The following is a 12,755-nucleotide window of genomic DNA, read 5'->3' on the forward strand; positions in this document are numbered from 1 at the left end:
CTCTCGCTTGTGAGCAGGACAATGCAAACACCTTGAGCTGATAAATTATAACCAGTGGCCAGTATGGGGATTGAACCCATGACCTTGGCGTTATTAGCACCACGCTCTAACCATCTGAGCTAACCGGCCTGTTGTGGGGGGTGAAAATGAAAGAGTTCAAATTTGATCAATAAACCTCTGTGAAACTTCAGTTTGTGTAACGTCATGGAAAAGCTGCTGCAGTCACCTGGTGTCTTGTGTGATGTTTCTTTTTGGCTTGAGTGGCTTTTTGTCATCTCACCCTTCTTGGATGTTTTGACGTGTGTGTATGTGTGTGTGTGTGTGTGTGTGTGTGTGTGTGTGTGTGCGTGCGTGCATGCGTGCGCGTGCCTGATCACGTTTTAAACCTGCTGTTAGCGCTGTGCTAACAAAATATTTTCCAGATTTTAAAGATTTTGATAGTGTTTGGCAGTGACTGTGTTGCACCATGCTATAGGTCACTGGATGTCCTGTCATTTGTGAAGTCCTTAGTCCATGGTCCATAGGACATTTTTTTTCTTTTTGTATGAACATTGTATTTACAGCCATTCAATGGCACAGTTTTAAATTAATTGAACTGAATTTAATGTTAATATAATAGTACATAATTATTATTATTCTATAATTGTACACTGCTAATACTTAGCCATAACAACTTTAGAGATGATAATATGTCAGTGTCAGCTGTTGCAGTGCATCTAAGTGGCAAAAAAGTTAATTCAGCTTTAAAAGTAGAAAGATACTCTATAAGAGTTTGTCAAAATTAGTATATGAATACAATCCTAATACGTCACAAACGGTCTGTCATGTTCATATTATGCTGCCAAAGCTTTTGGCTGTGCAGCGGTAAAACATTTTACTATCATCAGTTACAAATGTACTTTTCTTACTTTTTATTGTACAGATGAGGTCATTCTAAATAAATAATTTTACAGTAAACACAATCGAAAACTAAAGAGGAAAATGGAGAAAAAAAACAAATGGTTTCTGACTTGGACTTTACAAAATGTGAATTTACATTGTCTTTGAATTTCCTGATTACATGCTCATTCCTACTTTAAGTTTGATATTGTATTTCCAACCCAGGCCTCTGATATGGACATCATGGTTGTTTCCTTCCCTCTTCCTTTTTAAATAATAAGCTGTTACTGATGTTGAATAACGTTTGTTGCTTTGTTTGTAACAGACTGCCAGAGATATTGAGTCCAAAACAAGGAGTGAAGCTCGCTTGAAGCTGTTCACTTTGGACCCTGACACACAGGTGACAGATGCACAAGATAATCCCTGACTACAAAGTCCTGTGCATTTTGTATGAGCATTGTTTTAATTTCTCACTAGCACCACAGTCAGTTTTGCTCTTGTTTAATGACCAAAGATTTTTGTTTCGGCAACCCTTTTGACATCATCTCCTGTTTCCACAGAAACTGGACTTCTCTGGCATTGAGCCAGATGTGCGTCAGTTTGAAGAGAAGTTTGGGAAGAGGGTCCTGGTCAACTGTCATGACCTGTCTTTCAACCTGCAGGGCTGTGTTGCAGAGAATGAAGAGGGACCCACAACTAATGTATGTTTCAATGAAATATACAAATATAGTTGAAGGTGTAAACCTTTACAGTATTTTTATCCAAGTTGACCCAGAAGGCACACTTCTATGAATGCACATGTATTTGCAAGGACAGAAACATGCTTACAGGATAATTCTGGGAAATGTCCTTTTAGCAAACGAGGGCGAGGTCTAAATCAGTTAAGAAGATCACAGACAGTTCAGATGGCCCACTTGGCTGGCCCCTGTCAAAACTGGTGTTGTTGGCACAAGGAATGGCCGCTACCATGGCAACCAGCCTGGGCCTCCCACCATGCATTAACGCCAGTCGGAGGCTGGTTTCCTGCCGTCACTCTCCAAGGTCTCTGTCTCTGAAGAAGGAGGATTCCTGCTACACTCAGCACTCAGCTGGGAAACCTAAGTTATTAGCTCTGCTACTCAGAACATACACACACACACAAATGGGTTTGCGTAACCGAAACCACAGTGGAAATAGTGAATGGGAAGATCGATTACATCAATGGTACATTTTGACTTGATGGAAAATGAGAAGTGCATTAGGAAGGATGGTATCCCTTAAACTTTCCCTTTCTATTTTCTTTACTCTTTCTGTTTGTTTCTCATCTTCCAACTATAGTCACAAAAATATTTTTCTTCCTCTCCTCCTTTCATTAAAGGTGGAGCCTTTCTATGTGGTGCTGTCGCTCTTTGACGTCCAGAACAGTAGAAAGATCTCGGCCGACTTCCACGTGGATCTCAACCACCCGTTGGTCCGACAAATGACATCAGGCTCTAGTAGCGGGCAGGACGTGCACATCAATGGCAGTGGTGATGTTCCCCTGGCTGGCCAAAGGCAGGCCAGTGGGCTCCCAGAGGGGGCTCTCCAGTACCCCAGAAAGGGGGTGTTCTCAGTCACATGCCCCCATCCGGAGATCTTCCTGGTGGCCAGGATTGAGAAAGTCCTGCAGGGGGGGATCACCCACTGCACTGAACCCTACATGAAGAGCTCAGACTCCGCCAAGGTACAGACATTAGCAGTGATGACGAAGACATGGCTGTAAAGTACAGTGTGCTCCAGTCATCTCAGATGATTCATTAATAAAATGAATCCCCTGTTTTCTCACCTACATGTAGATGGCTCAAAAGGTGCTGAAGAATGCTAAGACAGCCTGCAGCAGACTGGGACAGTACAGGATGCCATTCGCCTGGGCTGCAAGGTGTGTATTTCTGTAGTCTCCATTCTTTGTGTCAAAGAAATATAGCTTTAAAGGAATAGTGTGACATTTTGCTTTGTGGTAGAGAGTTCGATGAGAAGACCACTTATGTCTGTATGCTAAATATTAGGCTACAACTAGCGGCCTGTTAGCATAGCTTCACATAAAGACTTAAACAGGGGGAAACAGCACCTCTAAAATTCTTGCAGTTGCTAATTCAAAATTTGAATATCTATAAATGTTTGTATTGTAATACTAATTATTTCTTCAGTTGAAGGAAAATGTTTACCTTCTCAAAGTCAAGGGGACTTATGTGCCGTGATACCGCATACTGATTCAGATTTAGGATACTGCATATAAACTGAATGTCAAAGGAAAGTCAGCCTTTTTGGAGGCACAAATTGTTAAACAACTAGTGTAGAACTTAGATGTGCTCTCTTGCCAGTAAAGTTTTCTGTCTCTGCAGGCCTGTGTTCAAAGATGCGTCGGGAACTTTGGACAAAAGCGCTCGCTTTTCAGCTCTTTACAGACAGGACAGCAGCAAGCTGTCAGATGAGGACATGTTCAAAGTGCTTACTGACTTCAGAAAGTATGCTTTCCCTCTTCTCTCCAAGATATCTACAAGATACTGGTACTGGTTTTGATACATTTTTGTAATTGCTGTTTCTATGTATGGTTTTTCAACAGACCAGAGAAAATGGCCAAACTCCCTGTGCTCTTAGGGAACTTAGATGTAACTATCGACAGCGTGGCCCCGGATGTAACCAGTAAAGCCTCCAAATATTTACAATACTACTTTTAACCGTCTATTTATAATCATCAGACTTTAACTTCAAACTAGTTACTCCTCTTGTTTCCTGTCTGCAGATTGTGTGACTTCCTCCTACATCCCTGTGAGGAACTTTGAAGGCAACGGGCCAGGCAGCGCTCTTCTGGAGGTGGAGGAGTTTGTGCCCTGCATCGCTAAGTGCTCCCAACCATTTACCATCTATAAAAACCACCTCTATGTGTACCCAAAAAACCTCAAATATGACGGACAGAAATCATTTGCTAAGGTAGGAACAGTATGGGATGAATAGCAGTACATTGGAATTAATTTAACAAACCCTTGAACAAGAGGAAACATGCAGAATATATATTTCATCCTTTACATGTAACATAAAATCATACCAAAACATTTGAATTAACCTTTCTGGAAAGTGATGCTTTTTTTTTGGCTAGCGTTCTCTTACCATCATCATTTTGTGTTCCTGTTTGGCCTACGAGACAACTGGCAACCACCTCAGGCTCGTTCAGCCAGAGAGCAGAGCTGGATAGAATTATCCATTACACAGAGCAGCAGCTTCTGATTAATACATTAATACAGGCCTGTTATTTTCACTAGGTCAGCTCCATATAGGAAACCAATCTGCCTTTTCTCCCCATCTGTCTTTCTGCCCTCTTTTGTTTTAAATGGGAGCTGACAATCCTGTGCCTGAAATATTTCCCCCCTCTTTATAGAAACTGGCAAAATTGGTTCCAGGGCACCAGGGATGTCTTGGAACCTGTTCTTTCTTTTATGATCTGCCTGTTTTTAACTTTTGTCTCCCCTCCTCAGGCGAGGAATATTGCCGTTTGCATTGAATTCAAGGATTCAGATGAGGATGATACCCAGCCGCTGAAGGTGCACTGACAAATCAACTCTTTGCATAGAATCTAAAATGAATCAAACTAATAGGTTTTGTACCTGAAATTGGTGTTAAAGACAAAGTTGAGTTGCAAGTCTCTTTCGTGGAGCTGAGTCTGACTCAAGTACACGTCATGTGTCCACAAAAAGACTTGCAACTCAGCTTTAACACCACTGACCGGTGGCTTCACATGGACTTTAGCTTTTTGAAATGGATCGACTCTTCAATTAGACTGCAGCAAATCACGTTGCACAAGCAGGACAGAAAGTTGCGTTTAGCAGTGACACCATCACATTCACTCTATCAAATGCCTAGTTAAATGACAATGACTTCTTTAATGGCATCATCTGTAGTTAATGGCATATGAAAATACAAATCTGAAAAAGCATTAATTATTTCTGTAAATTTACTAACCCTCTTGGACTCATTTAATTTAAAGCGCCATGAAATTTGGTGTAGGACTTGAGACTTGAGTCTTGACTTGGGACTTGACTTTGGACTGATTGGACTTGGCTTGGGACTTAATAGCCAAAGCAGCCACTAGCACTTTACACATTAAACCACGTTGTGATGACATGCACTCATATCTGTTTTTCATGTTTGATTATCAGTGCATCTATGGTCATCCAGGAGGTCCTGTATTCACTAAGCAGGCGTATGCAGCCGTCCTACACCACCAGCAGAACCCCGACTTCTATGATGAGGTACTTCGATTGCCATGCTACTCATAATCAGCGTTTTCTTAATATAATAGAAATTGTGAAATGAGATATGTACTATGACATATGCTCAAAAGTAAAAAAGTTACATGTTTTTTGAAAGCAGTGTGTTTTGAAGTAAGAAGGTACTTCTCACCTACTCTTATGTTGTTTGAGTACATTTCAGTTCTATATTGAATCCTCAGTGGAAATGCTCCGCAGGCATTTTTCACTTTCATTTTCCTGAACAAAGCTCCCTCTGTATTAGGGAACCAACCCCAGGAATCTGTGTTTTTCTCACCTTCAGATAAAGATAGAGCTGCCTACTCAGCTGCACGAGAAGCATCACCTTCTCTTCACCTTCTATCATGTCAGCTGTGACAGCAACAGCAAGAAGAAAGACCTGGTGGAGACCCCAGGTACGCTGCAGCTTTCAGTCATGTCTTCCAATGAAAACACCAAGGGGTATTTAATGTGTTCACAAAATACAAAACAATGAATTCATGTAAATATCTACAGTGCAGAATGTGGGCAAACACAGTTTAAAACAGTCATAGTTTACATAGATTTTATGAGTCTCCCCAGTAGGTGGAGATATTTTAAATTGTAATCTTCATGTTCATGCTGCAGCCACCCCAGTTTTACCACTACTTTACAAACATGTAACTGTTCCTCACCCACAGTGGGTTCAGCATGGCTGCCTCTGCTAAGGGATGGCAGAGTCATCATGAATGAACAGCAGCTGCCTGTGGCCGCCAATCTGCCCGCTGGGTACCTCGGCTCCCAGGATGGCGTCAACAAGGTAAAAAATTATCCTTATTATTAACATTTGATTATTTTGTAAAGAGTTATGTGGAGAATTGATGTACGCAAAGGCCATGAGAGGGCTTAAACCCATAATCTGATGAGGAATCTCTGATTGCAGGTGTTGTTGTTGTTGTATGCCTAGTCATTGATTGCTGCAATATTCTGTTTTAGTAAAGAAGTGCTTTAGACCAAAGTTGTTTTGTGTGTCATAAGGTCCTGTATTGACCTCAAACAGTTTTTCAAAATGTTAATTTTAATAATGGGATTTCTCACAGTACCATATATTAGGATCCAGTGTAGTTGGTGCTTAATGGATATAGATCTTATTAGCTGTGATTGGATTGGGACCTTGAAGAGGCTTGAAGAGGCTTTCACATGAAATGCCTGTGAAATCTGATCAGGATTCGAACGTAATCCAATAAAACTAACAATCACTGTCATCTCACTATTAAAATGCCTTAGTGTTATTTCTTTGATGTAGGCATAATACATTTAGTGTAAATTTAATTAAAAATTGGCTCATCAAATATGCATATATGCATAAGGCTAAGTGCTAATTTCAAATTGTACTGCCTGTGTGTGAAGTAATTTTCTCAAAAAGAACTAACGTTGAGTCTCTAAACTCAGCGGTTGGGAAGGACATCTGTTGCAAAAAAGAAACACACCAAAACCATCATTATTTCATGAGAACCCTAGCTTAAAAAAAACTTCTAGTACATTGCAGCTATGTAGCAAAACAGCATGTCTTCTTATTTTACAAAACAATGTCATTGATTTGCCATTTATATCAGGATGTCTATGCTGTGGCGTTTTAATTGTGCTCTAATAAATCAACAAAGTCGAGTTTTATTCAGCAGTGCGGTAATTGTTCCCATTTGTCGTTGCAGCACTCTGGTTCAGAGATCAAATGGGTAGACGGAGCAAAATCCCTGTTCAAAGTCTCAACTCATCTTGTTTCCACAGTTTATACTCAGGTACACACATCATATCTATTTAATTATGTCCATGAATCCCACCTGCTCAATCACTAAATGCCCTTTACAATGCAAATAAAAATGAAATATGTTGACATGCACTTATATGTTTCCTTTAGGATCAGCACTTGCACAACTTCTTCCACCACCGTCAAAGCATGGAGTTGTCAGAACAAGCTTCAGAGGGGGAGTTGGTTAAATACCTGAAGGTATTATGAGCCTCATCTATTTCTAATGCCCCAAGGAAAACGGAACACACCCTTTTGTTTATGCCTCATCAAATGCTATCTTGTAATCTACCACTTGAGGGGTCTACAAACTTTGAATATTTCTTTCTTTTTCTTACTTCCACCCCTTCTTCCTAGAGTCTCCATGCGATGGAGGGTCATGTCATGGTCAACTTTCTGCCCACCATTCTCAACCAGTTGTTCTGCGTCCTAACCAGAGCCACACATGAGGATGTGGCTGTCAACGTGACCAGGCAAGCCAAACACGCACACACTTACACACATTTATGAAATGCCTGGTTTCCAGCAGCAGAAAGCTATGTGTTACAGCATTGGTCTCTTAGAATAACTGCACTTTCATCTGGTTCTCAAAGCTCATTCCTCCTGTTTCTCTTTAATAGCCTGAATCCTTTTTCTCATTAGACACTTACCTATGGCGTGCACACCCATGTATGCGTCTGAGTTGTGCGTGTGGCTAGTCTTTGAAGCTCTGTAGGCAGCGTGTAAATGAGGTGTCAGTCCTTTAGAAACAAGAAATGCAATTCCTGTCTTTGGCTTGTTTCTTCTAGCGAACTCAACTTCCTCCTCATATTCTTGAATATTTTCATGACATGATCTCTTTCTCTTCAGGGTGATGGTTCATGTTGTAGCACAGTGCCATGAAGAAGGGCTTGAACACTACTTGAGATCTTATGTCAAGGTGCAGTCTTTTATAATTATGCTTACGATATGCAGACAATATAGTTGCATGTCCGTCTATTCCTGTAGAATTTAATTATTATTTGTAATGTGATTTTTTTTCTCCCTCTTTACTCTCAGTTTGTGTTTAAGCCAGAGGCTTATTCCTCCACCAATGTAAAAACAGTCCATGAGGAGCTGGCTAAAGCCATGACTGCCATTCTCAAGCCGTCCACAGACTTCCTAACTAGCAACAAGCTGCTGAAGGTAACCTACATTCATAAAAATTGAATGTGGCCAAGAAAGGGTGAAGTTGAGATAAAAGAGTTAAATGTTTCCAGGCTGGCCGGCAACCTGTACAACAGAAAGGTTGTACTGCCTTAATTGTATGCATTTAATTTTAGGGAAACCATACATTATACCTAATACCCTAATATCCTAATACCTAATATTGTGTTCTGCTTTTGACAAGAAAAAACACAGAGAAGATACAGGATATACAAACAAAAAAAATTATTTAGTTAATAGGAATTAAATGTCTCTGTTTTTCTATGTCCCTGTCTTTACTTCTTAATATTTATATTAAAAGTGATATCTTAAAGAAATGTACACTACATTCCTAAACGTAGCTTAAATACACCAAAGTGCATGAATGCCATTAGAGTCAAAAACTATGTTGACAACTAAGATAGCATAACTGCTACTCCTTCAAGCTAGTCACCTTTAAACACAACTGCTTTAGCTGCTCTACATCATGATTAGACTTAGTTGCCTCATTTGAAATAACAAAAAGAAATACCAAGATTTCACTTCATCAAATTATGTATTTATTAATTGTAGACAAAAGGTAGAGAAAAATGAGTAAGTCAGTTTAGCTTGTGCAAATGTTTTCTTAGTTCTTTGGGTGACAGTGTCTTAGTTTTTGGGTTACTTTTCTAGGCACTGGAAATCCTACATGCTGTTTTCATGATAATTATACAGTTTGTAAGACTTCATTTTTTATATGATAAAACAGATATCAGTCTGATTCTAAACACAACCAAATATGTAGTTTGCTTTAACGTTTTGCCTCTGTAACTTTACGACAATATTGCTTTGTTCTGAATATTTTTTTTAGTTTCACACACACATTACATACATTTGACCTTACATACATGCCTGGCCTTTTGAAAAAGAGGTTAACTTGAATTGTTTAGCATTTTGTTCCATATTTAGGGTGGTAGATGTTCTAGCATTGACTCTTAAGTTTGTGTTGCAGCACTCGTGGTACTTCTTTGAAGCTCTGGTGAAATCAATGGCACATTATCTCATAGAGAGCGGGAAGGTCAAGGTAAGTTTTCTTTTAGTCTTCTCGACGATTCTTTAACCCCTTTCCTCTAAGCCTAAATCCTCTTTCTCTTTTCTTTTCTGTTTCTCTTGTCCAGCTCTCCAGGAACCAGCGTTTTTCTGTATCGTTCTACCATGCAGTGGAGACTCTGGTGAATATGCTGATGCCACACATCACCCAGAAATACAAGGACAACCTGGATGCAGCTCGCAATGCCAATCACAGCCTGGCAGTTTTCACCAAGGTTGGCACTCCTCCCAACGCCTGCAATGCCCTTTAATATGCAGATCAGTTAGCCCTTTGGTTTAGGGTAAACATGAAAATGTCAAGGACTGTAGAGTTATGTGTAAATTATCCAGTCTGCAGATTGTTTATGTTTAATTATTAGCATGACTTAAAACAATGATTCAGTTTAAATCAAGGAAAATGTATAATATGTGTTCACTCAGCGCTGCTTCACCTTCATGGACAGAGGCTTCGTATTCAAGCAGATCAACAACTACATGAACTGCTTTGTGCCTGGAGACCCCAAGGTTAAATATTTAATGGTTTAGTTTATTTTTCATATTCATTAAACATGAAGTTAAAGCTAACTTAAAGCCATATGAGCCTCCTTAAAATTGCAAATCTCTTGTGTTTCTGCCAGACTCTGTATGAGTTCAAGTTTGAGTTCCTGCGGGTTGTTTGCAACCATGAGCACTACGTCCCTCTTAATCTGCCCATGCCCTTTGGAAAAGGTAGAATTCAGCGCTTCCAAGGTAAATGACAAACACTTTCACTTCCTTAAGTGGGGTGCAGTTTATATTCTGCCTGTTCTCTGCATCCTGCTATTTCTTTTGATTGATGCCCAATACAGATCTTCAGCTGGACTATTCTCTGACTGATGACTTCTGTCGAAACCACTTCCTGGTGGGGCTGCTGTTGAGGGAGGTGGGCGGGGCTCTTCAGGAGTTCCGAGAGATCCGTCAGATCGCCATCCAGGTGCTCAAGGGGCTGATGATCAAACACACCTTTGACGACCGCTATGCTGCGAAAGTAAGTCCACAGTCCTCGACAACCTTTACTGTACTTTGAATCCCCACCCCCCCCAACTGTTTCCTTTATCAAAGGATGAGTTGGGTAGTATAGAGATAAAGAGAGTTTGATACATTTGTTACATACACAATTTTTTTTATTTTTGATGATATGACTCATGAGCACTTGCTTTGCCATTCCAGAGCCAGCAGGCCAGACTTGCTACCCTCTACCTCCCTCTGTTTGGCCTGTTCCAGGAGAACGTCTACAGATTAGACATCAAGGAGTCAGCCCCCCTCAGTAATCACAATGTAAGCCTGACATCTAGTGGTGGGAATCTGAACAGCAGCTTGTCGCTCTAATAACCAGCAAGACCTTCTTTCGCTTCAAAACGTTAATTACTGGGTTAATGTAAGCTTAACATGTCACTCTCCTGAATATTTCAAGGCAGGTTTAGTGTTTTCTCTTTAACTGAAAGCATGCTTTTATTGTGATTTCACTTGCAGCGCTAAACCAGCTCACTTTGTTGTTTTCTGTCCCAGAATGCCAGGGAGGACTCTCTGGTCCCCAACTCCATGGTGACTCCTCACAAACCTGGGAGCTGCATAGAGAATGCTCTCCACAAAGATGTGTTCGGGGTCATCTCTGGAACAGGTAAATCCTCACTCAAATATCTTTATCATAGAAACGCGTATAGTCTGAGCTAATGCAGCTGGAAAAATCTTCTTAATGAACTGTATGTCTCTCAAAGATGTACTGTAGCAGGGTTATTACATTATGTTAACAAAGCTGAAAAAAATCCTTTTAACCTCAAAGTCGACCTAACATCCCTTCACCTTGCCATGCCTCATTTTCCATGCCGGACAACAAATGAAGTGGTTGTTGCGTTAGACACTGGAGATTTATTTTTTTGTGCTCTCGCTCCCTGCAGCCTCCCCTCACAGCTCCACTCCCAACGTCAGCTCAGTTCACCACGCAGATTCCAGAGGCTCTCTGGTCTCCACTGACTCTGGAAACAGCTTGTTAGACAAGAACAGTGACAAGACCAACTCCCTGGAGAAGGTAGATAAATACGTGAATCATGATAGCCTGTATGTGTTTGCTTCTATGGCTATATGTATTCTTGATCATGACTGTGTGTGAAAGTGAATCAAGTTCTCTAATGTACTGTTCAGCTTAAAACATATTTAACGTTGTTTTATCACATTGATGTTTGATTATTTTTCCTAATTCTTAAGAGAAAACAAAAGTGTTTCAGAAGTCTGCTAACTTCTTCTTCAGTCTCAGCTGGCTCCAGCTGTAAAACATGGCTAAATGCACTGGATTTTCATCTGCTCTGTTCATGTTGACAGTACCTTTAACACAGAACTACTCCTACTAAATCCAAAATAAGTCTATTTGGCTTTCTACTATTGGAATTTAACAGGACGTTCTGACACTCAGTACTTTAAATATAATTGTTCATAGATAGTCCATGTTAGGCTCAATGAAGCCAGGTAACCTAAGACCCTGGTCTGTGAGGAAGTCAAGACAATTTCACCAAAACACAAGGGCTGAATCCCATGCAGCTTATTTTAATATCTGCACTCTTGGACATCCACGCTCTCCTCCCGCCCCCTCCCACAGAGCTCCTACACCCCTTCTCCTTGCTCTGTAACTTCCCAACCCCACCAAAAGGAAAGATTTACCAGGAGGCACTCGGTCAACGTGCCCCCTCTCCCCCTGGACCCAGAGGGCCGAGTCCCACCTCTGAACTGTGCGGCCAAGCGGGTCACCATGGACTTCTCCCTCCTCTCTGTGCCCCAGTTTGACCTGCTGCAGGACAGTGACTGTGATAATGACAAACAAGCTGCAGGCCAGAGGGCGGATGGAAATCATGAGGAAAACATACCTATACAAGTATTCTGTTTGACCTTTGTGACTCTCCACCAGAGAGAGCCTTTTGGTTACAACTGTACAGTTCAGCAAATTTGTGATTTAATGATCAGTACAACAGATCTGTGTTCCAGTTTAGAGACCAAAACATACAGCACTCTGTGGTTTGCAGATATCTGTACAATACAACCAAAATCCTCCCAAAGTTCCCCCCAACATTCTTCTCTTCTGGGTGTCCCACATCAGGGAGTGTGTGTGCTTTTTACCAATGCAGATGGTGTGCTGACATCATAGCCTTTTTAACTTAGGTCCTCAGATGCTGTAATGTAACTGTAAACGTATTTCTTCAAACCTGCAGTTGATGTTGCTATCTCAAAGCACAGGGCTGCTGCAGCTTTTCTGGCTCTTGTGTGCTCCGTCTCTGAAGTTTGGGTTGTTTGAGTGACTTTCCTTATCTCTTTGAAGGTTAGATTTTTCTGCATGCGCCCGATAACTGAAACTTTGTTCTCTGTCTTTCCCTGGGCATCAGAACCAGTGTGCGTCAGCTCTGGGCAGCACTGTGCTGCGCTGTGACAAACTGGACCGGGACGAGATCAAAAACCTGCTCATGTGCTTTCTTCATATCCTCAAGAGCATGTCAGAGGGTAGGACCCTGAATGAGTCATTGTACTTGATTTTGACACGAGATATAAACAAACAGCCCATAGTAATCTTT

The 12,755-nt window shown here is 40.9% G+C and overlaps 1 protein-coding gene and 1 non-coding gene across 7 annotated transcripts in view; one reads left to right on the forward strand and one right to left on the reverse strand.

The window, feature by feature from the left end:
- Nucleotides 1–12,755, forward strand: part of LOC119901036 (dedicator of cytokinesis protein 9-like) — a 67,534-nt gene that overhangs the window by 39,425 nt on the left and 15,354 nt on the right. For all 6 annotated transcript variants that reach the window (XM_038716496.1, XM_038716477.1, XM_038716487.1 and 3 more), the window contains exons 10-34: nucleotides 1,205–1,279; nucleotides 1,440–1,580; nucleotides 2,237–2,581; nucleotides 2,694–2,776; nucleotides 3,240–3,362; nucleotides 3,461–3,540; nucleotides 3,641–3,828; nucleotides 4,371–4,436; nucleotides 5,052–5,144; nucleotides 5,446–5,557; nucleotides 5,822–5,940; nucleotides 6,833–6,919; nucleotides 7,039–7,128; nucleotides 7,285–7,400; nucleotides 7,777–7,846; nucleotides 7,966–8,091; nucleotides 9,083–9,154; nucleotides 9,249–9,395; nucleotides 9,601–9,684; nucleotides 9,798–9,909; nucleotides 10,008–10,186; nucleotides 10,369–10,476; nucleotides 10,708–10,819; nucleotides 11,097–11,227; nucleotides 12,570–12,684. In XM_038716496.1, the coding sequence (XP_038572424.1) occupies nucleotides 1,205–1,279; nucleotides 1,440–1,580; nucleotides 2,237–2,581; nucleotides 2,694–2,776; nucleotides 3,240–3,362; nucleotides 3,461–3,540; nucleotides 3,641–3,828; nucleotides 4,371–4,436; nucleotides 5,052–5,144; nucleotides 5,446–5,557; nucleotides 5,822–5,940; nucleotides 6,833–6,919; nucleotides 7,039–7,128; nucleotides 7,285–7,400; nucleotides 7,777–7,846; nucleotides 7,966–8,091; nucleotides 9,083–9,154; nucleotides 9,249–9,395; nucleotides 9,601–9,684; nucleotides 9,798–9,909; nucleotides 10,008–10,186; nucleotides 10,369–10,476; nucleotides 10,708–10,819; nucleotides 11,097–11,227; nucleotides 12,570–12,684 (2,974 nt within the window). The remainder of the gene's footprint in view (nucleotides 1–1,204; nucleotides 1,280–1,439; nucleotides 1,581–2,236; nucleotides 2,582–2,693; nucleotides 2,777–3,239; nucleotides 3,363–3,460; nucleotides 3,541–3,640; nucleotides 3,829–4,370; nucleotides 4,437–5,051; nucleotides 5,145–5,445; nucleotides 5,558–5,821; nucleotides 5,941–6,832; nucleotides 6,920–7,038; nucleotides 7,129–7,284; nucleotides 7,401–7,776; nucleotides 7,847–7,965; nucleotides 8,092–9,082; nucleotides 9,155–9,248; nucleotides 9,396–9,600; nucleotides 9,685–9,797; nucleotides 9,910–10,007; nucleotides 10,187–10,368; nucleotides 10,477–10,707; nucleotides 10,820–11,096; nucleotides 11,228–12,569; nucleotides 12,685–12,755) is intronic.
- Nucleotides 56–129, reverse strand: trnai-aau. Its single transcript has one exon. It is a non-coding gene; the product is annotated as a tRNA-Ile (tRNA).

Source organism: Micropterus salmoides, unplaced genomic scaffold (assembly GCF_014851395.1).
Source record: "Micropterus salmoides isolate LMB-PRFRI ecotype aquatic unplaced genomic scaffold, ASM1485139v1 Ms_hic_scaffold_1, whole genome shotgun sequence".
Classification (NCBI taxonomy): domain Eukaryota; kingdom Metazoa; phylum Chordata; class Actinopteri; order Centrarchiformes; family Centrarchidae; genus Micropterus; species Micropterus salmoides.